This window comes from Apostichopus japonicus, chromosome 8 (genome assembly GCF_037975245.1).
Source record: "Apostichopus japonicus isolate 1M-3 chromosome 8, ASM3797524v1, whole genome shotgun sequence".
Lineage (NCBI taxonomy): Eukaryota > Metazoa > Echinodermata > Holothuroidea > Aspidochirotida > Stichopodidae > Apostichopus > Apostichopus japonicus.
This window is the reverse complement of record NC_092568.1, coordinates 39,420,317-39,447,634: the sequence shown is the minus strand read 5'-3', so window position 1 is coordinate 39,447,634 and position 27,318 is coordinate 39,420,317. Positions and strand designations below refer to the sequence as shown.

The following is a 27,318-nucleotide window of genomic DNA, read 5'->3' as shown; positions in this document are numbered from 1 at the left end:
CTAATGGGGTGTCATCCCGAAAGGATGCACGAACTAAGATATCACGTAGGTTGCTGGGTCTTTTAAAAGCGATGACAGTTAATTCTTGGAAAACTGATTTCAGGCGTTCTGTGCCTTGAAGTAGGTGAAAATTCTTCTGAATGATATTAGCCAGTGGTGGGAGACCAGGTGGAATTCAGTAACCAATGTTACCCTTTTGGAACTGGTTTGACGAGTTTTGTACGTCAATGTTTCGGTACGGGGTTTGCCTTTAGCCTTTTTGATGGCATTTTCAATAGTACCCCGAAAATACTGTCTGTTTAGGAGGTGTTGTGACAGTACTTTAGTGCGTGAATCAAAATCGACTTCAGAGGAGAAAATGCGTCGAATGCGCAACGCTTGACTGTACGGAATATTTCTGGTACAGTGACGTGGATGGCAACTGCTTGGTAAGAGGTAGTTGTGCTTGTTCGTGGGTTTATTGAACAAGTCTGTTTTGTATGAACCATTTTGTAGGGTCACAGTGGTGTCCAGGAAGTGAACGCCATGTCCAGAAAAATCAGCAGTAAATTTGATAGTGTGATGAAACGAGTTTATGTCATCAATGTAGAGTTTTAGATTTGCCTCACCATGGGTCCATATCATAAAGATATCGTCAATGAAACGTAACCACGTGTGTGGTTTTAAGTTTTGTCGAGATAGAAATTCTTTCTCGAGGTTTCCCATAAAGATGTTGGCAAAAGACGGTGCTATTTGGTACCAATTGCGGTGCCATGAATTTGGAGGTAGTGTTTGTTGCCAAATACCAAATTATTGCTGGTCAAGATAAGTTGCACCAATTCGGCCAATTCTTTCTTCGTGGGGGTTTTGCCACGTTTCGGTTTGAATGCTTTTGTGCAGGCCGAAATGCCTTCTTCGTTAGAGATATTTGTGTATAATGAAGAAACATCCAAGGTAACTAACAGAGTTGATAGGGGAAGATTTTTTATTTCCCCTTGTAAATATATATATATATATATATATATATATATATATATATATATATATATATATATATATATATATATATATATATATATTGTCGGATTCAAAAGCTATATAGCTATACGACATATGTATAAACACGCTTGTAAATAGTTGTTGTTCGTATTGATCATTCGTCCTTCCCATTCCCATTACTCGCGTTTTCTTGAAATGCCTGTATAGCTTCAGGGAAACCAACATTATTGAATATCATTCAAGATTCATCAAAAGGCGTAAATGTTAAATGTAGTTAAACAATATTCCCTCATCAATACCAATAGACAAATATTTCAATACCTCTAAAGTCTCTGTTTCAACAGCGATGTTACAGTTCTGTAAAAGTGAAAAAGAAACACTGAGATAAAATGAACACATTAATCCAAACAAATAAAACACATAAATCCAAATAAGGCAGTTCAATTTTCTACAAAACGTAACTATCTATCTATTTTTTGTTGGTTAAATCCCACCAACACACAAAAATATTTCACCTTTTGGGGATAGGGTTGTTTATATATATATATATATATATATATATATATATATATATATATTCTATAATATATAAATATCTATATATATATATGTTTATATATATATATAAATATAAATAAATATATATATATATATATATATATAATATAATATAATATATAAATGAAATTCGATCGTAATGAGTTGGAAAATCAAGAACAGTGAACTTTCAGCCTCCACCGGGATTCGAACCACGGGCCTTCCGCTCTGTACGCGGACACCCTAACCACTATGCTATGGACGCTAAATGTATGTCCAGAGGTTCGAAATCGGTAAAGAAGGTCGTGATTCCACTGTAGGCGTTTGTCACCTGTATCGAACAATACTACTTCTGTTTTTGGTGACATATTTTGCCTTACTCTAGAGATCAAACATGATGCCAACCAAACTCGAAATCATTTGTGATTCCTAAAGCCGGATCTCGAAAAAAATACTTTGAACAGACTTTATGTTAATGCAATGGAGGTAAACGACAAAGGCAAATGAATATATATAAATGAAAATCGATATGAGTTGTAGTGGTTAGGGTGTGCGCGTACAGAGCGGAAGGCCCGGGATTGGAACCCCGGGATTCGAATATATATATATGTATATATATATAATGTAGAAAGTAACAAATTATGATCCAATAGACCAAAAACAGTAAACACGCAAACACAGAATATTTTACAATGTAAGCTTTGTGAAACTAAAAAACTAGGTTTTCTTAGCTTCTATCTAGTTTTGATTAGTCGCCTCACTTGTTCATATGATCTATGGTAACATGTTAAAGTTGTACACCATTTACTAGCAATTGGTCTATTTAATTCACACTACTATGCATATAATCGATAAATATATTATTAAATTACATTTACAGTATATTGTGAAATAAATCATATTTCATTTAAATTATGTACAGAAATAAAGAATTAACAAGTTATATATTTAAATGAGGAATAGAAAGGAATGATTTCCATGGTAGTTTCTTTGAAAGCAAATAGACAGTGATACCAATATTCAAACGTTAATCATGAAAAATAAAACTTACTAGCTTCACAGGAGCAAATATATAGAAATAAGAACAGATGTATGCGTCATGTAATACAGAAAACATATACAAAAAACACAATGATTTAAAAATATATTTGCATTATAACTAAAACAGCTAAGTTCATCACCTCACTAGCTCAAATCTTCAATGGTTAAATGTCAAATTTACAAATTCATTTCATTGCAATCGTTTAAATTTGAAAGACACTGCGACTCTTATCATAAATAAACATGTTATTAAATTATTTGTGCATTACAAATTTTTGGAAATGGTTATATTGCATTAAAATCATGTATTTAAATAAGGAATAATGGGAAATGATTTCACTGGTAGTTTCTTTGAAAGGGAATAGATAGTGATACAAATATTCAAACGTTAATCATAAAAAAGCTTACTGTCTACTCAGGAGCAAATAGTGCGAAAGAAGAAAGAACTAAGCGTCATGTAATACAGACACATGTCAGAACATGTCAAATTGTGTATAAAAATATAAAATTCAACAGGACTTTATTTCCCTGATGTTTTTTTTGAAAGGGGAAGAGATAAACGACAGGTATCTACAAACTTTAATATTTAAAAAAACTTACTCTCTGCAAGAAACAAAAGAAGAGGGAAGAGAAAAGCAAAATGTATCTTATAATAGAGAAAACAGTGCGTCCCTGACACGTCTGTCAATAGCAACAACTTAATACTAAACAAAAGAATATTGTCCATATACGGCTTAACTACCAAACATATATACTGCTTTAAGTTATAACATTTTAGTAAAACAACACTAACTCGGATAGTGCAGCGCGAAATTAATACAAACCTTTGAATTTGGTCAAAGGGAAGGAAAATATCTTAACTAATAGGCATACTATCACTTTAAAGCTAAAACTGTACTATCCGCCCTTTAAGTGGGTAGTCATGACCTTAAATATGATAAGAGAACATACCTCTTAAGTCTTAACGGTTAAAAGTAAAATAAAGAGAATACTGATGATATTGAAAAAACACTTAGAAATATAGATTCACACGATGACCCTACGCTGTTAATACACGTTAAGAACCTCACCCTGTATACATATACAATAATATAAATTTAACGTTACATGGAACCGCCATCTTAGCTGAAAGAAAGGGCGCTCTTTCAGAACATAATCACCACCTTGTGTATGTGAGCCCCCTTATCTGATTACCCTTATCAGGCTCCTAGAATAATCTCTTAAGTATTACATTCCTTAAAAATATTAATGTCAAACTGACCCTTAAGTAAGTCCTGCAGATTATTTATAAAAAATCATTTTCAATAAAAAGAGTTAAATATAAATATTTATAACCCACAGTATGTCTTTTCAACATAACGTTAGACCAGGGCTCCCCTCTCCCGGCATAATCTGTGCAGTAGGATAGCGGACCCTAGTTAAGTTTTACCGATACGAACATGGTCGAGAATATTAAGTTAAATATACGATCCCTGAATAACTCCAGTACTAGAAGAAGGTTAACGAAAGATATATTTACCTCCCAGCGTCAACAATGCGAGTGTCCAAGTGCATAACATGCTCCGTTATTACTTTAAACTAAAACTTTTGAAAAACTATTCGTGCTTGCAGATATCAGTAAAATATAAAGTGGGCACGCTAACTGAGCTATATCCCAGCTGGCCTTCATCTTACGGAAGCTATTTTCTTTGTCACTTTGATGCTTTGATATATTTTGTTCGTAATGCCCATTCGTAATTCGCAATTCCCATTCCCATTATTTACTTTTTCTTGAAAAGCATGCATAGTTTCAAGCACACCAACGTTATTGAATTTCATTCAAGATCCATCAAAAGGCATTACTGTTAACTGTAGCTGAAGGATATCCCCTCATCGGTATAATAGCATTACAGCAATTAAATCTGAATGAGGCAGTTCAATTTTCTATTGTGTGTAAACCGTGTATCTTATTTTATGTTCATAAAGTGTTAACTGAAACAACTAGTTTTCATCGACTTTGAAAATAAAGAATTAACAATAATTGATTTCCGTGGTGGTGTTTTTGAAAGAGGACTATAAAATTACACGTACCCGTAGTTGCTATGGCTGTATGTTTTAGTTATTTTACTACCTTTTTGCTTTTCAACATATCATTCGTTTTGATTTTATATATATATATATATATATATATATATATATATATATATATATATATATATATATATGTATATGTATATATATATATATATATATATACATATATATATATATTTATATATATATATATATTAAATATATATATATATATATATATATATATATATATATAAACATATATATATAAAAACATATATATATAAACCTATATATATATGCAAAATTGATTTGCTTTTCTAATGAAAACTTGTTAACAAATTAAACTGATTTTATTTTACTATAGAGCTATACTTTAATATTTGTATCACTACAAGGCTTTTCCCTCTATACGTTTGTTATCTTGCTATTATTGTAAGAACCATGGTGGTCGGAAGCTATTTTCTGTGTCACTATAATGGTCCGATATTTTGTTCGTAGAAGTCTTACGTCATTCCCATTATTCGCGTTTACTTGAAATTCCTGTGTAGCTTCAAGCAAACCAACGTGATTGAATTTCATTCGAGATTCATCAAAAGGCGTCATATGTTATTAAAGCTAAACAATATCCCTCATCGGTACCAAAAACCAAAGATTTCAATACCTGCGTAGGATCACTCTGATCCGCGTTGTTGTGGTTCTGTAAACGTGAAGAAAGTACTGAGATAAACTAACACATTACAGTACCATTACAGCAATAAATCCTTATGAGTTTGATCAATTTTCTATTATATATATATATATATACAATTATATATAATTATATATAAATATATATATATATAGATAGATATATATATACATATATATATATACATATATATATATATATATATATATATATGTATATATATATATATATATATATATTTTGATATATATATATATATATACATATATATATATATATATATTTATATATATATATATATACATATATATATATATATATATATTGATATATATATATATATATATATATATCGATATATATATATATATATATATATATATATATATATATATCGATATATCTTGATTTTCCAACTCAGTGCGATTTCAATTATATATATGTTCATTTGACTTTGTCGTTTACCTCCATTTCTCTAACATAAAGTCTGTTCAAAGTATCTCTTTCGAGATCCGGCTTAAGGAATCACAAATGATTTCGAGTTTGTAAGGATCATGTTTGATCTCTAGATTAAGGCAAAATATGTCACCAAAACTAAGTAAGTATTGTTTGATACAGGTGACAAACGCCTACAGAGGAATCACGACCTTCCTTACCGGTTACGAACCTCTAGACATACAATCAGCGTCCATTGCCTAGTTGGTTAGGGTGTCCGCGTACAAAGCGGGAGGCCCGGGTTCGAATCCCGGTGGACACTGGAAGGTTTTTCACTGTTCATGTTTTGCCAACTCACTACGATCTCAATTATATATATATATGTTTATATATATATATGTTTATATATATATATATGTTTAAATATATATATATATATATATATATATATATATATATATATATATATATGTAATCAAAGACCATTATATTTGTATTAAATTGTGTGTTACCAAAGTTGTGCTAATTATAATATTTCATTCAAATTGTGTATGAAAATTAAAAAAAATTACAGTAATTGATTGCCCTCGTGGGGATAGATAATAACACGGTTCTACAATTGTCGATCATCATCAAAACTTACCTTCTGCAAATAATCGAATAGATGGAAAGAAAAAAACAAACAAATCCTCATATAATATAGAAAACAGAAAAAAAACCCACAAACACGGTGTCTTTAAAATGTCAGTTTACTATAGCAATGACATATAGTTTTCCGTAACTTTTTCGCTTCTTCTGTCTTAACTTGACTAGCTCACAACATCAATGAATAATGTAAGAGTTACAAATTAGTTTCAAATTAATTATTTCTATTCATTGACATAACGATCTATTTAATCGAAGACCATTTTCATAGTATTAAATCGTGCGTTACCAAAGTTGTGCTAGTTATAATTTATAATTCAAATTGTGTATGAAAATTAAAAAAATTACAGTTATTGATTGCCGTCGTGGAAAAAGATAATAATAAGGTTCTTCTATTGTCGATCATCATCAAAACTTACCCACTACAAAGAAACGAATACATGGAAAGAAGAAAAATAAAACAATCATAATATAGTAGGGAAAAACAGTAAAAACACAAGCACAGTCACTTTAAAATGTCAGTTTATGATAACTGTAACAACTATTTTTCGGTAAATTTTCCTCTGCTTTTGGCTCTTAACCTCACTAGTTCACAACATCAATGAAGAATGTAAGAGTTGCAAATTCGCTTCAAATTAATTATCTCTATTCATTGACATTACGATCTATGTAATCGATGACATTTTCATAGTATTAAATCGTGCGTTACTAAAGTTGTGCTAGTTATAATTTATTACTCAAAGTGTGTATGAAAATAAAGAATTTACAGTAAATGATTGCAGTCGTGTGAATAGTTAATAACACGGTTCGACAATTGTTGATCATCAAAACTTACCCACTACAAAGAAACGAATAGATGGAAAGAAGAAAAAAAAAACAATCAAAATATAGTAGGGAAAAACAGTAAAAACACAAGCACAGTGACTTTAAAATGTCAGTTCATGATAACTGTAACAACTATTTTTCGGTAAATTTTCCGCTGCTTTTGGCTCTTAACCTCACTAGTTCAAAACATCAATGAAGAATGTAAGAGTTGCAAATTCGCATCAAATTAATTATCTCTATTCATTGACATTACGATCTATGTAATCGAGTACATTTTCATAGTATTAAATCGTGCGTTACCAAAGTTGTGCTAGTTAAATTGTGTATGAAAATAAAAAAAATTACAGTAACTGATTGCCCTCGTGGGAACAGATAATGACAAATGTTAATCATGATAAAAACTTACCTCCTACAAAGAATCGCATAGATAGAAAGAAGAAAACAAACAAATCCTCATATAATATAGAAAACAGAAAAAAAAACAAACACGGTGTCTTTAAAATGTCAGTTTACTATAGCTGTGACGAATAGTTTTCCGTAACTTTTTCGCTACTTCTGTCTAAACTTGACTAGCTCACAACATCAATGAAGAATGTTTGATTGAAAAATTCATTTCACAACAATCAACTCTCTTCATGGTAATACCATCTATGTAATCGCTGTCCATTTTATTGTATTAAATCTTGCGTTAACAAAGTTTTGCTAATTATTATATTTCATTGCAATTTTGTTTGAAAATACAGAATTTACAGTAATTGATTGCCCTTGTGGGAATAGATCATTACACGGTTCTACAAACTTTAATCATAATATAAACTTACCTCCTGCAAATAATCGAATAGATGGAAAGAAGAGAACAACAAATCATCATATAATAGAAAAACATTAAACACGTAAGCACAGTGACTTTAAAATATCAGTTTACTGTAACTACAACAACCTGTTTTCCGTAACTTTTCCGCTGATTTTTGCCCTTAACCTCACTATGTCACAGCATCAATTAATAATTTTAGAGTTACAAATTCGTTTCAAATTAGTCATCTCTATTCATCGACATTACGATCTATGTAATCGATTACCATTTTATTGTATTAACTTGTGCGTTACCAAAGTTGTGCTAATTATAATATATAATTCAAATTGTGTATGAAAATAAAGAATTTACAGTAATTGATTGGCCTCGTGGAAATTGATAATAACACGGTTCTACGATTGTCGATCCACATCAAAACTTACCCACTACAAAGAAACGAATACATGGAAAGAAGAAAAAAACAATCATAATATAGTAGGGAAAAACAGTAAAAACACAAGCACAGTGACTTTAAAATGTCAGTTTATGATAACTGTAACAACTATTTTCGGTAAATTTTCCGCTGCTTTTGGCTCTTAACCTCACTAGTTCACAACATCAATGAAGAATGTAAGGGTTGCAAATTCGCTTAAAATTAATTATCTCTATTCATTGACATTACGATCTATGTAATCGATGACATTTTCATAGTATTAAATCGTGCGTTACCAAAGTTGTGCTAGTTATAATTTATAATTCAAATTGTGTATGAAAATAAATAATTTACAGTAACTGATTGCCCTCGTGGGAATAGTTAATAACACGGTTCGACAATTGTTGATCATCATCAAAACTTACCAACTACAAAGAAACGAATACATGGAAAGAAGAAGAAAAAATCATAATATAGTAGGGAAAAACAGTAAAAACACAAGCACAGTGACTTTAAAATGTCAGTTTATGATAACTGTAACAACTATTTTTTGGTAAATTTTCCGCTGCTTTTGGCTCTTAACCTCACTAGTTCAAAACATCAATGAAGAATGTAAGAGTTGCAAATTCGCTTCAAATTAATTATCTCTATTCATTAACATTACGATCTATGTAATCGATGACATTTTCATAGTATTAAATCGTGCGTTACCAAAGTTGTGCTAGTTATAATTTATAATTCAAATTGTGTATGAAAACAAAGAATTTACAGTAACTGATTGCCCTCGTGTGAATAGATAATGACACGGTTCTACAAATTTTAATCGTGATCAAAACTTACCTCCTACAAAGAATCGAATAGATGGAAAGAAGAAAACAAACAAATCCTCATATAATAGAAAAAAAAAAAACACAAACACGGTGTCTTTAAAATTTCAGTTTACTATAGCTGTGACATATAGTTTTCCGTAACATTTTTGCTACTTCTGTCTAAACTTGACTAGCTCACAACATCAATGAAGAATATTTGATTTAAAAATTCATTTCACAACAATCATCTCTCTTCTTGGCATTACATTCTATGTAATCGATGACCATTTTATTGTATTAAATCGTGCGTTAACAAAGTTTTGCTAATTATTATATTTCATTGCAATTTTGTTTGGAAATAAAGAATTTACAGTAATTGATTGCCCTTGTGGGAATAGATCATTACACGGTTCTACAAATGTTAATCATGATCAAAACTTACCTCCTACAAAGAATCGAATAGATGGAAAGCAAAAAAAATATATATATATATTCATATAATAGAAATAAACAGTAAAAACACAAGCACATTGACTTTAAATGTCAATTTACTATAACTGTAACAACTAGTTTTCCGCAACTCTTCCACTGCTTTTGGCCCTTAACCTAACTAGCTCACATCATCAATGAATAATGTTAGCTTTACAAATTCATTTCACAACAATCATCTCTCTTCATGGCTTTATCATTTATGTAATCGATGACCAGCTTATTGTATTAAATCGTGTGTTACCAAAGTTGTGCTAATTTATAATATTTCATTTAAATTGTGTATAAAAAAAAAAATTACAGGAAATTGATTTCCCTCATGGGAATAGAAAATAACACGAATCTACAAATGATAATCATGATGAAAACTTACCGGCTATAAAGAAACGAATAAATGGACAGAAGAAAACAAACAAATCATCATTTAATAGAGAAAATAGTAAACACGCAAGCACAATGGCTTTAAAATGTCATTTTACTATAACTGTAACAACTATAGAGTTTCGGTAAATTTTCCGCTACTTTCATATCTTAACCTCACTAGCTCGCAACATCAATGAATATTGTTAGAGTTACAAATTCGCTTCAAATTAATTATCTCTATTTACTGACATTACGATCTATGTAATCGATGACCATTTTATTGTATTAACTTGTGTGTTACCAAAGTTGTGCTAATTATAATATATAATTCAAATTGTGTATAAAAAAAAAAATTACAGTAATTGATTGCCCTTGGGGGAATATATATTATCATGGTTCTACAATTCTCGATCATCATCAAAACTTACCAGCTTCAACGTAACGAATATATGGAAAGAAAAACAAAAACAGATCATCATATAATAGAGAAAACTAGTAAAAACACAAGCAGAGTGACTTTGAAATGCCAGTTTACTATAGCTGTGACAACTAGTTTTCCGTAACTTTTGCTCTGCTTTTAGCTCTTAACTTGACTAGCTCACAACATCAATGAAGAAGGGTAGATTTACGAATTTATTTCACAACAATCATTTCTGTTCATGACAATACCATTAATGTAATTGATGACCATTCGATTGTATTATCTGCTTTTAAACATGTGTTTCCAAAGATGTGCTTAGTGTAATATTTCATTCAAATTGTGCATAAAATAAAGAATTTACAGGAATTTGATTGCCCTCTTGGGAATAGAAAATAACACGATTCTACAAATGATAATCATGATGAAAACTTACCGGCTATAAAGAAACGAATAAATGGAAAGAAGAAAACAAACAAATCATCATTTTATAGAGAAAATAGTAAACACGCAAGCACAGTGACTTTAAAATATCAGTTTACTATAACTGTAACAAATAATTTCGGTAAATTTTCCGCTGCTTTTATCTCTTAACCTCACTAGCTCACAATATCAATGAATAATGTTATAGTTGCAAATCCGCTTCAAATTAATTATCTCTATTTACTGACATTACGATCTATGTAATCGATGACCATTTTATTGTATTAACTTGTGTGTTACCAAAGTTGTGCTAATTATAATATATAATTCAAATTGTGTATAAAAAAAAAATTACAGTAATTGATTGCCCTTGTGGGAATAGATAATAACACGGTTCTACAATTCTCGATCATCATCAAAACTTACCAGCTACAAAGTAACGATTATATGGAAAGAAAAACAAAAACAGATCATCATATAATAGAGAAAATTAGTGAAAACACAAACAGAGTGACTTTGAAATGCCAGTTTACTATAGCTGTGACAACTAGTTTTCCGTAACTTTTGCGCTGCTTTTAGCTCTTAACTTGACTAGCTCACAACATCAATGAAGAAGGGTAGATTTACAAATTTATTTCACAACAATCATCTCTGTTCATGACAATACCATTAATGTAATTGATGACCATTTGATTGTATTATCTGCTTTTAAACATGCGTTTCCAAAGATGTGCTTAGTGTAATATTTCATTCAAATTGTGTATAAATAAAGAATTTACAGGAATTTGATTGCCCTCTTGGGAATAGAAAATAACACGATTCTACAAATGATAATCATGATGAAAACTTACCGGCTATAAAGAAACGAATAAATGGAAAGAAGAAAACAAACAAATCATCATTTTATAGAGAAAATAGTAAACACGCAAGCACAGTGACTTTAAAATATCAGTTTACTATAACTGTAACAAATAATTTCGGTAAATTTTCCGCTGCTTTTATCTCTTAACCTCACTAGCTCACAACATCAATAAATAATGTTATAGTTGCAAATCCGCTTCAAATTAATTATCTCTTTTCATTTACATTACGATCTATGTAATCGATGACCATTTTATTGTATTAACTTGTGTGTTACCAAAGTTGTGCTAATTATAATATTTAATTCAAATTGTGTATGAAAATAAAGAATTTACAGTAACTGATTGCCCTCGTGTGAACAGATAATGACACTGTTCTACAAATGTTAATGTTGATAAAAACTTACCTTCTACAAAGAATCGAATAGATGGAAAGAAGAAAACAAACAAATCCTCATATAATATAGAAAACAGAAAAAAAAAACACAAACACGGTGTCTTTAAAATGTCAGTTTACTATAGCTGTGACATATAGTTTTCCGTAAACTTTTCCGCTTCTTCTGTCTAAACTTGACTAGCTCACAACATCAATGAATAATGTTAGAGTTACAAATTCGTTTCAAATTAATTATTTCTATTCATTGACATTACGATCTATGAAATCGAAGACCATTAGACAGTATTAAATTGTGCGTTACCAAAGTTGTGCTAATTATAATATATAATTCAAATTGTGTATGAAAATAAAGAATTTACAGTAATTGATTGGCCTCGTGGAAATTGATAATAACACGGTTCTACGATTGTCGATCCACATCAAAACTTACCCACTACAAAGAAACGAATACATGGAAAGAAGAAAAAAACAATTATAATATAGTAGGGAAAAACAGTAAAAACACAAGCACAGTGACTTTAAAATGTCAGTTTATGATAACTGTAACAACTATTTTCGTTAAATTTTCCGCTGCTTTTGGCTCTTAACCTCACTAGTTCACAACATCAATGAAGAATGTAAGAGTTGCAAATTCGCTTCAAAATAATTATCTCTATTCATTGACATTACGATCTATGTAATCGATGACATTTTCATAGTATTAAATCGTGCGTTACCAAAGTTGTGCTAGTTATAATTTATAATTCAAATTGTGTATGAAAATAAAGAATTTACAGTAACTGATTGCCCTTTTGGGAATAGTTAATAACACGGTTCGACAACTGTTGATCATCATCAAACTTACCCACTACAAAGAAACGAATAGATGGAAAAAAAAAAAAACAATCATAATATAGTAGGGAAAAACAGTAAAAACACGCAAGCACAGTGACTTTAAAATGTCAGTTCATGATAACTGTAACAACTATTTTTTCGGTAAATTTTCCGCTGCTTTTGGCTCTTAACCTCACTAGTTCAAAACATCAATGAAATATGAAAGAGTTGCAAATTCGCATCAAATTAATTATCTCTATTCATTGACATTACGATCTATGTAATCGATGACATTTTCATAGTATTAAATCGTGCGTTACCAAAGTTGTGCTAGTTATAATTTATAATTCAAATTGTGTATGAAACTAAAGAATTTACAGTAACTGATTGCCCTCGTGTGAATTGATAATGACACGGTTCTACAAATGTTAATCGTGATCAAAACTTACCTTCTACAAAGAACCGAATAAATGGAAAGAAGAAAACAAACAAATCCTCATATAATATAGAAAACAGAAAAAAACACAAACACGGTGTCTTTAAAATGTCAGTTTACTATAGCTGTGACATATAGTTTTCCGTAACTTTTTCGCTACTTCTGTCTAAACTTGACTAGCTCACAACATCAATGAAGAATATTTGATTTAAAAATTCATTTCACAACAATCATCTCTCTTCATGGCATTACATTCTATGTAATCGATGACCATTCTATTCTATTAAAGCGTGCGTTAACAAAGTTTTGCTAATTATTATATTTCATTGCAATTTTGTTTGAAAATAAAGAATTTACAGTAATTGATTGCCCTTGTGGGAATAGATCATTACACGGTTCTACAAATGTTAATCATGATCAAAACTTACCTCCTACAAAGAATCGAATAGATGGAAAGCAAAAAAAAAAAAAAACATCATATGATAGAAAAAAACAGTAAAAACACAAGCACATAGACTTTAAAATGTCAGTTTACTATAGCTGTGACACATAGTTTTCTGTAACTCTTCCGCTGCTTTTGGCCCTTAACCTAACTAGCTCACATCATCAATGAATAATGTTAGCTTTACAAATTCATTTCACAACATTCATCTCTCTTCATGGCATTATCATTTATGTAATTGATGACCAGTTTATTGTATTAAATCGTGCGTTACCAAAGTTGTGCTAATTTATAATATTTCATTTAAATTGTGTATATATAAAAAAAATTACAGGAAATTGATTTCCCTCATGGGAATAGCAAATAACACGAATCTACAAATGATAATCATGATGAAAACTTACCGGCTATAAAGAAACGAATAAATGGAAAGAAGAAAACAAACAAATCATCATTTTATAGAGAAAATAGTGAACACGCAAGCACAGTGACTTTAAAATATCACTTTACTATAACTGTAACAAATAGTTTCGGTAAATTTTCCGCTGCTTTTATTTCTTAACCTCACTAGCTCACAACATCAATGAATATTGTTAGAGTTGCAAATTCGCTTCAAAAATAATTATCTCTATTTACTGACATTACGATCTATGTAATCGATGACCATTTTATTGTAATAACTTGTGTGTTACCAATGTTGTGCTAATTATAATATATAATTCAAATTGTGTATGAAAATAAAGAATTTACAGTAATTGATTGCCCTCGTGGGAATAGTTAATGACACGGTTCTACAAACTTTAATCATAACATAAACTTACCTCCTGCAAATAATCGAATAGATGGAAAGAAGAGAACAAACAAATCATCATATAATAGAAAACACATTAAACACGTAAGCACAGTGACTTTAGAATATCAGTTTACTGTAACTGCAACAACCTGTTTTCCGTAACTTTTCCGCTGATTTTTGCCCTTAACCTCACAATGTCACAGCATCAATTAATAATTTTAGAGTTACAAATTCGTTACAAATTAGTCATCTCTATTCATCGACATTACGATCTATGTAATCGATGACCATTTTATTGTATTAACTTGTGCGTTACCAAAGTTGTGCTAATTATAATATATAATTCAAATTGTGTATGAAAATAAAGAATTTACAGTAATTGATTGCCCTCGGGGAAATAGATATTATAACGGTTCTACAATTTTCGATCATCATCAAAACTTACCAGCTTCAACGTAACGAATATATGGAAAGAAAAACAAAAACAGATCATCATATAATAGAGAAAATTAGTAAAAACACAAGCAGAGTGACTTTGAAATGCCAGTTTACTATAGCTGTGACAACTAGTTTTCCGTAACTTTTGCGCTGCTTTTAGCTCTTAACTTGACTAGCTCACAACATCAATGAACGAGGGTAGATTTACAAATTTATTTCACAACAATCATCTCTGTTCATGACAATACCATTAATGTAATTGATGACCATTTGATTGTATTATCTGCATTTAAACATGCGTTTTCAAAGATGTGCTTAGTGTAATATTTCATTCAAATTGTGCATAAAATAAAGAATTTACAGGAATTTGATTTCCCTCTTGGGAATAGAAAATAACACGATTCTACAAATGATAATCATGATGTAAACTTACCGGCTATAAAGAAACGAATAAATGGAAAAAAGAAAACAAACAAATCATCATTTTATAGAGAAAATAGTAAACACGCAAGCACAATCACTTTAAAATATCAGCTTACTATAACTGTTACAAATAATTTCGGTAAATTTTCCGCTGCTTTTATCTCTTAACCTCACTAGCTCACAACATCAATGAATAATGTTATAGTTGCAAATCCGCTTCAAATTAATTATCTCTTTTCCTTTACATTACGATCTATGTAATCGATGACCATTTTATTGTATTAACTTGTGTTTTACCAAAGTTGTGCTAATAATAATATTTAATTCAAATTGTGTATGAAATAAAGAATTTACAGTACTTGACTGCCCTCGTGTGAATAGATAATGACACTGTTCTACAAATGATAATCATGATAAAAACTTACCGGCTATAAAGAAACGAATGAATGGAAAAAAGAAAACAAACAAATCCTCATATAATAAAGAAAACAGAAAAAAACCCACAAACACGGTGTCTTTAAAATGTCAGTTTACTATAGCTGTGACATATAGTTTTCCGTAACTTTTTCGCTACTTCTGTCTAAACTTGACTAGCTCACATCATCAATGAAGAATATTTGATTTAAAAATTCATTTCACAACAATCATCTCTCTTCATGGCATTACGATCTATGTAATCGATGACCATTCTATTCTATTAAATCGTGCGTTAACAAAGTTTTGCTAATTATTATATTTCATTGCAATTTTGTTTGAAAATAAAGAATTTACAGTAATTGATTGCCCTTGTGGGAATAGATCATTACACGGTTCTACAAATGTTAATCATGATCAAAACTTACCTCCTACAAAGAATCGAATAGATGGAAAGCAAAAGAAAAAGAAGAAAATCATCATTTAATAGAAATAAACAGTAAAAACACAAGCACATTGACTTTAAAATGTCAGTTTACTATAGCTGTAACAACTAGTTTTCCGCAACTCTTCCGCTGCTTTTGGCCCTTAACCTAACTAGCTCACATCATCAATGAATAATGTTAGCTTTACAAATTCATTTCACAACAATCATCTCTCTTCATGGCATTATCATTTATGTAATCGATGACCAGTTTATTGTATTAACTCGTGCGCCACCAAAGTTGTGCTAATTTATAATATTTCATTTAAATTGTGTATCAAAAAAAGAATTTACAGGAAATTGATTTCCCTCATGGGAATAGAAAATAACACGAATCTACAAATGATAATCATGATCAAAACTTACCGGCTATAAAGAAACGAATAAATGGAAAGAAGAAAACAAACAAATCATCATTTTATAGAGAAAATAGTGAACACGCAAGCACAGTGGCTTTAAAATGTCATTTTACTATAACTGTAACAACTAATTTCGGTAAATTTTCCGCTGCTTTTATCTCTTAACCTCACTAGCTCACAACATCAATGAATATTGTTAGAGTTGCAAATTCGCTTCAAATTAATTATCTCTATTTACTGACATTACGATCAATGTAATCGATGACCATTTTATTGTATTAACTTGTGTGTTACCAAAGTTGTGCTAATTATAATATTTAATTCAAATTGTGTATGAAAATAAAGAATTTACAGTAATTGATTGCCCTTGTGGGAATAGATCATGACACGGTTCTACAAATGTTAATCATGATAAAAACTTACCTCCTACAAATAATCGAATAGATGGAAAGAAGAGAACAAACAAATCATCATATTTAAGAAAAAAACATTAAACACGTAAGCACAGTGACTTTAAAATATCAGTTTACTGTAACTACAACAACCTGTTTTCCGTAACTTTTCCGCTGATTTTTGCCCTTAACCTCACTATGTCACAGCATCAATTAATAATTTTAGAGTTACAAATTCGTTTCAAATTAGTCATCTCTATTCATCGACATTACGATCTATGTAATCGATGACCATTTTATTGTATTAACTTGTGCGTTACCAAAGTTGTGCTAATTATAATATATAATTCAAATTGTGTATGAAAATAAAGAATTTACAGTAATTGATTGCCCTCGTGAGAATAGATATGAACACGGTTCTACAATTCTCGATCATCATCAAAACTTACCAGCTTCAACGTAACGAATATATGGAAAGAAAAACAAAAACAGATCATCATATAATAGAGAAAACTAGTAAAAACACAAGCAGAGTGACTTTGAAATGCCAGTTTACTATAGCTGTGACAACTAGTTTTCCGTAACTTTTGCGCTGCTTTTAGCTCTTAACTTGACTAGCTCACAACATCAATGAAGAAGGGTAGATTTACAAATTTATTTCACAACAATCATCTCTGTTCATGACAATACCATTAATGTAATTGATGACCATTTGATTGTATTATCTGCTTTTAAACATGCGTTTCCAAAGATGTGCTTAGTGTAATATTTCATTCAAATTGTGCATAAAATAAAGAATTTACAGGAATTTGATTGCCCTCTTGGGAATAGAAAATAACACGATTCTACAAATGATAATCATGATCAAAACTTACCGGCTATAAAGAAACGAATAAATGGAAAGAAGAAAACAAACAAATCATCATTTTATAGAGAAAATAGTAAACACGCAAGCACAGTGACTTTAAAATATCAGTTTACTATAACTGTAACAAATAATTTCGGTAAATTTTCCGCTGCTTTTATCTCTTAACCTCACTAGCTCACAACATCAATGAATAATGTTATAGTTGCAAATCCGCTTCAAATTAATTATCTCTTTTCCTTTACATTACGATCTATGTAATCGATGACCATTTTATTGTATTAACCTGTGTGTTACCAAAGTTGTGCTAATTATAATATTTAATTCAAATTGTGTATGAAAATATAGAATTTACAGTAACTGATTGCCCTCGTGTGAACAGATAATGTCACTGTTCTACAAACGTTAATGTTGATAAAAACTTACCTTCTACAAAAATCGAATAGATGGAAAGAAGAAATCAAACAAATCCTCAAATAATATAGAAAACAGAAAAAAAAAACCCACAAACACGGTGTCTTTAAAATGTCAGTTTACTATAGCTGTGACAGATAGTTTTCCGTAAATTTTTCGCTTCTTCTGTCTAAACTTGACTAGCTCACAACATCAATGAATAATGTTAGAGTTACAAATTCGTTTCAAATTAATTACTTCTATTCATTGACATTACGATCTATGTAATCGAAGACCATTAGATAGTATTAAATTGTGCGTTACCAAAGTTGTGCTAATTATAATATTTAATTCAAATTGTGTATGAAAATAAAGAATTTACAGTAATTGATTGGCCTCGTGGAAATAGATAATAACACGGTTCTACGATTGTCGATCCACATCAAAACTTACCCACTACAAAGAAACGAATACATGGAAAGAAGAAAAAAACAATCATAATATAGTAGGGAAAAACAGTAAAAACACAAGCACAGTGACTTTAAAATGTCAGTTTATGATAACTGTAACAACTATTTTCGGTAAATTTTCCGCTGCTTTTGGCTCTTAACCTCACTAGTTCACAACATCAATGAAGAATGTAAGAGTTGCAAATTCGATTCAAATTAATTATCTCTATTCATTGACATTACGATCTATGTAATCGATGACATTTTCATAGTATTAAATCGTGCGCTACCAAAGTTGTGCTAGTTATAATTTATAATTCAAATTGTGTATGAAAATAAAGAATTTACAGTAACTGATTGCCCTCGTGTGAATAGATCATGACACGGTTCTACAAATGTTAATCGTGATTAAAACTTACCTCCTACAAAGAATCGAATAGATGGAAAGAAGAAAACAAACAAGTCCTCATATAATAGAAAAAACAGGAAAAAAACACAAACACGGTGTCTTTAAAATTTCAGTTTACTATAGCTGTGACATATAGTTTTCCGTAACTTTTCCGCTGCTTTTGGCCCTTAACCTAACTAGCTCACATCATCAATGAATAATGTTAGCTTTACAAATTCATTTCACAACAATCATCTCTCTTCATGGCATTATCATTTATGTAATCGATGACCAGTTTATTGTATTAAATCGTGCGTTACCAAAGTTGTGCTAATTTATAATATTTCATTTAAATTGTGTATAAAAAAAAAAGAATTTACAGGAAATTGATTTCCCTCATGGGAATAGCAAATAACACGAATCTATAAATGATAATCATGATGAAATCTTACCGGCTATAAAGAAACGAATAAATGGAAAGAAGAAAACAAACAAATCATCATTTTATAGAGAAAATAGTAAACACGCAAGCACAGTGACTTTAAAATGTCATTTTACTATAACTGTAACAAATAGTTTCGGTAAATTTTCCGCTGCTTTCATATCTTAACCTCACTAGCTCACAACATCAATGAATATTGTTAGAGTTGCAAATTCGCTTCAAATTAATTATCTCTATTTACTGACATTACGATCTATGTAATCGATGACCATTTTATTGTATTAACTTGTGTTTTACCAAAGTTGTGCTAATTATAATATATAATTCAAATTGTGTATGGAAATAAAGAATTTACAGTAATTGATTGCCCTTGTGGGAATAGATCATGACACGGTTCTACAAATGATAATCATGATCAAAACTTACCGGCTATGAAGAAACGAATGAATTGAAAGAAGAAAACAAACAAATCCTCATATAATAAAGAAAACAGAAAAAAAAACACAAACACGGTGTCTTTAAAATTTCAGTTTACTATAGCTGTGACACATAGTTTTCCGTAACTTTTCCGCTGCTTTTGGCCCTTAACCTAACTAGCTCACATCATCAATGAATAATGTTAGCTTTACAAATTCATTCCACAACAATCATCTCTCTTCATGGCATTACAATCTATGTAATCGATGACCATTCTATTCTATTAAATCGTGCGTTAACAAAGTTTTGCTAATTATTATATTTCATTGCAATTTTGTTTGAAAATAAAGAATTTACAGTAATTGATTGCCCTTGTGGGAATAGATCATTACACGGTTCTACAAATGTTAATCATGATCAAAACTTACCTCCTACAAAGAATCGAATAGATGGAAAGCAAAAAAAAAGAAGAAAATCATCATTTAATAGAAATAAACAGTAAAAACACAAGCACATTGACTTTAAAATGTCAGTTTACTATAGCTGTAACAACTAGTTTTCCGCAACTCTTCCGCTGCTTTTGGCCCTTAACCTAACTAGCTCACATCATCAATGAATAATGTTAGCTTTACAAATTCATTCCACAACAATCATCTCTCTTCATGGCATTATCATTTATGTAATCGATGACCAGTTTATTGTATTAAATCGTGCGTTACCAAAGTTGTGCTAATTTATAATATTTCATTTAAATTGTGTATCAAAAAAAGAATTTACAGGAAATTGATTTCCCTCATGGGAATAGAAAATAACACGAATCTACAAATGATAATCATGATCAAAACTTACCGGCTATAAAGAAACGAATAAATGGAAAGAAGAAAACAAACAAATCATCATTTTATAGAGAAAATAGTAAACACGCAAGCACAATAGCTTTAAAATGTCATTTTTCTATAACTGTAACAACTAGTTTCAGTACATTTTCCGCTGCTTTCATATCTTAACCTCACTAGCTCACAACATCAATGAATATTGTTAGAGTTGCAAATTCGCTTCAAATTAATTATCTCTATTTACTGACATTACGATCAATGTAATCGATGACCATTTTATTGTATTAACTCTTGCGCCACCAAAGTTGTGCTAATTTATAATATTTCATTTAAATTGTGTATAAAAAAAAGAATTTACAGGAAATTGATTTCCCTCATGGGAATAGAAAATAACACGAATCTACAAATGATAATCATGATCAAAACTTACCGGCTATAAAGAAACGAATAAATGGAAAGAAGAAAACAAACAAATCATCATTTTATGGAGAAAATAGTAAACACGCAAGCACAGTGGCTTTAAAATGTCATTTTACTATAACTGTAACAACTAATTTCAGTAAATTTTCCGCTGCTTTCATATCTTAACCTCACTAGCTCACAACATCAATGAATATTGTTAGAGTTGCAAATTCGCTTCAAATTAATTATCTCTAATTACTGACATTACGATCAATGTAATCGATGACCATTTTATTGTATTAACTCGTGCGCCACCAAAGTTGTGCTAATTTATAATATTTCATTTAAATTGTGTATGAAAATAAAGAATTTACAGTAATTGATTGCCCTTGTGGGAATAGATCATGACACGGTTCTACAAATGTTAATCATGATAAAAACTTACCTCCTACAAATAATCGAATAGATGGAAAGAAGAGAACAAAAAAATCATCATATAATAGAAAAAAACATTAAACACGTAAGCACAGTGACTTTAAAATATCAGTTTACTGTAACTACAACAACCTGTTTTCCGTAACTTTTCCGCTGATTTTTGCCCTTAACCTCACTATGTCACAGCATCAATTAATAATTTTAGAGTTACAAATTCGTTTCAAATTAGTCATCTCTATTCATCGACATTACGATCTATGTAATCGATGACCATTTTATTGTATTAACTTGTGCGTTACCAAAGTTGTGCTAATTATAATATATAATTCAAATTGTGTATGAAAATAAAGAATTTACAGTAATTGATTGCCCTCGTGAGAATAGATATGAACACGGTTCTACAATTCTCGATCATCATCAAAACTTACCAGCTTCAACGTAACGAATATATGGAAAGAAAAACAAAAACAGATCATCATATAATAGGGAAAACTAGTAAAAACACAAGCAGAGTGACTTTGAAATGCCAGTTTACTATAGCTGTGACAACTAGTTTTCCGTAACTTTTGCGCTGCTTTTAGCTCTTAACTTGACTAGCTCACAACATCAATGAAGAAGGGTAGATTTACAAATTTATTTCACAACAATCATCTCTGTTCATGACAATACCATTTATGTAATTGATGACCATTCGATTGTATTATCTGCTTTTAAACGTGCGTTTCCAAAGATGTGCTTAGTGTAATATTTCATTCAAATTGTGCATAAAATAAAGAATTTACAGGAATTTGATTGCCCTCTTGGGAATAGAAAATAACACGATTCTACAAATGATAATCATGATGAAAACTTACCGGCTATAAAGAAACGAATAAATGGAAAGAAGAAAACAAACAAATCATCATTTTATAGAGAAAATAGTAAACACGCAAGCACAGTCACTTTAAAATATCAGCTTACTATAACTGTAACAAATAGTTTCGGTAAATTTTCCGCTGCTTTTATCTCTTAACCTCACTAGCTCACAACATCAATGAATAATGTTGGAGTTGCAAATCCGCTTCAAATTAATTATCTCTTTTCCTTTACATTACGATCTATGTAATCGATGACCATTTTATTGTATTAACTTGTGTGTTACCAAAGTTGTGCTAATTATGATATTTAATTCAAATTGTGTATGAAAATAAAGAATTTACAGTAACTGATTGCCCTCATGGGAATAGAAAATGACACGGTTCTACAAATGATAATGTTGATAAAAACTTACCTTCTACAAATAATCGAATAGATGGAAAGAAGAAAACAAACAAATCCTCATATACTATAGAAAACAGAAAAAAAACACAAACACAGTGTCTTTAAAATGTCAGTTTACTATAGCTGTGACATATAGTTTGCCGTAACTTTTTCGCATCTTCTGTCTAAACTTGACTAGCTCACAACATCAATGAATAATGTTAGAATTACAAATTCGTTTCAAATTAATTATTTTTATTCATTGACATAACTATCTATGTAATCGAAGACCATTTTCTTTGTATTAAATTGTGTGTTACCAAAGTTGTGCTAATTATAATATTTAATTCAAATTGTGTATGAAAATAATTGTTTTGACAGTAATTGATTGCCCTCGTGGAAATCGATAATAATGAGGTTCTACAATTGTCGATCATCATCAAAACTTACCCACTACAAAGAAACGAATAGATGGAAAAAAAAAATCATAATATAGTAGGGAAAAACAGTAAAAACACAAGCACAGTGACTTTAAAATGTCAGTTTATGATAACTGTAACAACTGTTTTTCGGTAAATTTTCCGCTGCTTTTGGCTCTTAACCTCACTAGTTCACAACATCAATGAAGAATGTGAGAGTTGCAAATTCGCTTCAAATTAATTATCTCTATTCATTGACATTGCGATCTATGTAATCGATGACATTTTCATAGTATTAAATCGTGCGTTACCAAAGTTGTGCTAGTTATAATTTATAATTCAAATTGTGTATGAAAATAAAGAATTTACAGTAACTGATTGCCCTCGTGTGAATAGATAATGACACGGTTCTACAAATGTTAATCGTGATCAAAACTTACCAACTACAAAGAATCGAATTGATGGAAAGAAGAAAACAAACAAATCCTCATGTAATATAGAAAACAGAAAAAAAACACAAACACGGTGTCTTTAAAATTTCAGTTTACTATAGCTGTGACATATAGTTTTCCGTAACTTTTTCGCTACTTCTGTCTAAACTTGACTAGCTCACAACATCAATGAAGATTGTTTGATTTAAAATTCATTTTACAACAATCATCTCTCTTCATGGCATTACAATCTATGTAATCGATGACCATTTTATTGTATTAAATCGTGCGTTAACAAAGTTTTGCTAATTATTATATTTCATTGCAGTTTAATGTGAAAATAACGAATTTACAGTAACTGATTGCCCTTGTGGGAATAGATCATGACACGGTTCTACAAATGTTAATCATGATCAAAACTGACCTCCTACAAAGAATCGAATAGATGGAAAGGAAAAACAAACAAATCATCATTTAATATTAATAAACAGCAAAAACACAAGCACATAGACTTTAAAATGTCAGTTTACTATAACTGTAACAACTAGTTTTCCGCAACTCTTCCGCTGCTTTTGGCCCTTAACCTAACTAGCTCACATCATCAATAAATAATGTTAGCTTTACAAATTCATTTCACAACAATCATCTCTCTTCGTGGCATTACAATCTATGTAATCGATGACCAATTTATTGTATTAAATCGTGCGTTACCAAAGTTGTGTAAATTTATAATATTTCATTTAAATTGTGTATAAAATAAAGAATTTACAGTAATTGATTTCCCTCATGGGAATAGATCATGACACGGTTCTGTGTAAATGAGCGATTATAACGATAGGCGTTTTCTTGTGTGGGCGTACATGTATATAGTGTAGCGTTAGGCTATGGTGCGCTTGTATCGATGCATCGCTGCTTAATTACGTACGGAGGTTTTTAAATGTATCGGGCGCGGCGCGTTGCTTGTGTTGCGTGTGTGTAACTTGTGTGAGTGTGTGCGTGTGGTGTGAGAGAATTTCTTGTGTTTGAAAATGTTTGGAGAGCTTACGAATGAGGGAGTGAATACGGATGGTTGACCGGTCAACACTTGTGAGCGAGTGAGTATGTTTGAGTTATATGTGTATGTGTGAAGTGAGCTTGTGACTTGTAAGTAAATTATATTTTATATTTAGTTTGATCCAGTTAATTGTTATTAAATTATTCAAGTATACCGTTAATCTTTTGTTCCTGCGTTATCTTTACAACTTCTCTCCCCTGAGTCATCATACTTTTGGGAGGGCACGACAGCACAGAAAACCCCTAAATTTACATTGGTGTCAGAAGTGTTGGAGTGCTGGCTTAGTTTTAAAGATTTCGCAGAGGCACGTACGTAATTTTGGTTGAGAGAGGAGTGAACAAGTGAAGTTGTTAACGAATTACATTCAAGATTTTATTTCAATATCGTATTAAATTATTAAATCATATTAAAAGGAATTAAACAAAAATTGCAAAAGGAAAGTCAGGGGGAGATGCAAAATCCAAGATAAGTGGGAGGAGGATGTCTATGCCTACACCATAACAAAGCAACCTACCCCGGAAATACCAGTATATGTGATACTTCCTGAGAATGGAAAAGGAAAGGAACGAGTAATCCACAGAAACGAGCTGAAATTGTGCAGCTTCCAGGAAGACATGAAACCGGATGATGATAGAAAATTAAACGTCCCCAACCTGAAAGAAAAAGTCATGCATGCACTATATACTTGGAGGAGGCCAATCAAGAAATCGAAGAGAAAAAGCCACAAGAAAATGCGGTTGAGAAAATAACAAATTCTACTCAAATAAGAAGATCAGAAAGGAGTAATAAAGGATTTCCGCCGCCTCGTTTTGGAACTAATGCAATCACAACGGACACCACTGTCTTTGACCTGGGGTGGGTTTAATTAGCTCATTGATTAGTTTATTCCGAATGTGTGACAATTTTTAAGACAATTACAAATTTTAGGATGATTTTCTGATGCATCGATGCAAATTTGCCATAGACCTGTAAAGCTGTTCATATGTGTGCGCCCATACACGATGCATGCGGTGTTGTGGTTATTTATGAAATTTTTATTTTTATTTTTTATTCTAAGTAGTCCTGTTATGTGGAGTTTGATAAGAAGTGGCTGATCTCGATTACTACAATTGTTACGGACTCGAGCTCCGTGTGAGAGAGAAGGACTTTGAGTCAAACTGGCTGTCTAAGCCTAGGCATAAGTAACTACCACCTTCTTGGTAGCGAGGAATGTCACTATTTTTAGTCTGTGTTGTAAATGAGCGATTATAACGATAGGCGTTTTTTAGACTTCAGGAGAAGTCTGCGTTTCAGGTGGAAAGAGTGTAAATGAGCGATTATAACGATAGGCGTTTTCTTGTGTGGGCGTACATGTATATAGTGTAGCGTTAGGCTATGGTGCGCTTGTATCGATGCATCGCTGTTTAATAACGTAACGGAGGTTTTTAAATGTATCGGGCGCGGCGCGTTGATTGTGTTGCGTGTGTGTAACTTGTGTGAGTGTGTGCGTGTGGTGTGAGAGAATTTCTTGTGTTTGAAAATGTTTGGAGAGCTTACGAATGAGGGAGTGAATACGGATGGTTGACCGGTCAACACTTGTGAGCGAGTGAGTATGTTTGAGTTATATGTGTATGTGTGAAGTGAGCTTGTGACTTGTAAGTAAATTATATTTTATATTTAGTTTGCTCCAGTTAATTGTTATTAAATTATTCAAGTATACCGTTAATCTTTTGTTCCTGCGTTATCTTTACAACTTCTCTCCCCTGAGTCATCATACTTTTGGGAGGGCACGCCAGTACAGAAAACCCCTAAACTTACATCTACAAATGATAATCATGATTAAAACTTACCGACTATAAAGAAACGAATAAATGGAAAGAAGAAAAAACAAACAAATCATCATTTTATAGAGAAAATAGTAAAAACACAAGCACATTGACTATAACTGTAGCAACTAGTTTTCCGCAACTCTTCCGCTGCTTTTGGCCCTTAACTTAACTATCTCACATCATCAATGAATAATGTTAGCTTTACAAATTCATTTCACAACAATCATTTCTCTTTATGGCATTACAATATATGTAATCGATGACCAGTTTATTGTATTAAATGGTGCGTTACCAAAGTTGTGCTAATTTATAATATTTCATTTAAATTGTGTATAAAATAAAGAATTTACAGGAAATTGATTTCCCTCATGGGAATAGAAAATAACACGGTTCTACAAATGATAATCATGATCAAAACTTACTGGCTGTAAAGAAACGAATAAATGGAAAGAAGAAAACAAACAAATCATCATTTTATAGAGAAAATAGTAAACACGCAAGCACAGTGACTTTAAAATGTCACTTTACTATAACTGTAACAACTAGTTTCGGTAAAT

At 30.8% G+C, this 27,318-nt stretch overlaps 1 protein-coding gene across 1 annotated transcript in view; it reads right to left on the bottom strand.

Annotated features, from left to right (window-relative positions):
• The window catches only part of LOC139970607 (THO complex subunit 1-like), a 50,439-nt gene that overhangs the window by 17,154 nt on the left and 5,967 nt on the right, over positions 1-27,318 (bottom strand). Inside the window, exons 10-38 of the mRNA XM_071976423.1 lie at positions 27,184-27,186; positions 26,783-26,785; positions 24,324-24,326; positions 23,500-23,502; positions 23,081-23,083; positions 21,821-21,823; positions 20,566-20,568; positions 20,147-20,149; positions 19,310-19,312; positions 18,895-18,897; positions 18,475-18,477; positions 17,215-17,217; positions 16,377-16,379; positions 14,702-14,704; positions 13,867-13,869; positions 13,452-13,454; positions 13,034-13,036; positions 12,620-12,622; positions 12,200-12,202; positions 11,359-11,361; positions 9,271-9,273; positions 8,856-8,858; positions 8,441-8,443; positions 8,026-8,028; positions 7,611-7,613; positions 6,799-6,801; positions 6,378-6,380; positions 5,273-5,308; positions 1,300-1,335 (exon numbers count right to left, since the gene is read on the bottom strand). Of these exons, the coding sequence (XP_071832524.1) occupies positions 1,300-1,335; positions 5,273-5,308; positions 6,378-6,380; positions 6,799-6,801; positions 7,611-7,613; positions 8,026-8,028; positions 8,441-8,443; positions 8,856-8,858; positions 9,271-9,273; positions 11,359-11,361; positions 12,200-12,202; positions 12,620-12,622; positions 13,034-13,036; positions 13,452-13,454; positions 13,867-13,869; positions 14,702-14,704; positions 16,377-16,379; positions 17,215-17,217; positions 18,475-18,477; positions 18,895-18,897; positions 19,310-19,312; positions 20,147-20,149; positions 20,566-20,568; positions 21,821-21,823; positions 23,081-23,083; positions 23,500-23,502; positions 24,324-24,326; positions 26,783-26,785; positions 27,184-27,186 (153 nt within the window). The remainder of the gene's footprint in view (positions 1-1,299; positions 1,336-5,272; positions 5,309-6,377; positions 6,381-6,798; positions 6,802-7,610; positions 7,614-8,025; positions 8,029-8,440; positions 8,444-8,855; positions 8,859-9,270; positions 9,274-11,358; positions 11,362-12,199; positions 12,203-12,619; positions 12,623-13,033; positions 13,037-13,451; positions 13,455-13,866; positions 13,870-14,701; positions 14,705-16,376; positions 16,380-17,214; positions 17,218-18,474; positions 18,478-18,894; positions 18,898-19,309; positions 19,313-20,146; positions 20,150-20,565; positions 20,569-21,820; positions 21,824-23,080; positions 23,084-23,499; positions 23,503-24,323; positions 24,327-26,782; positions 26,786-27,183; positions 27,187-27,318) is intronic.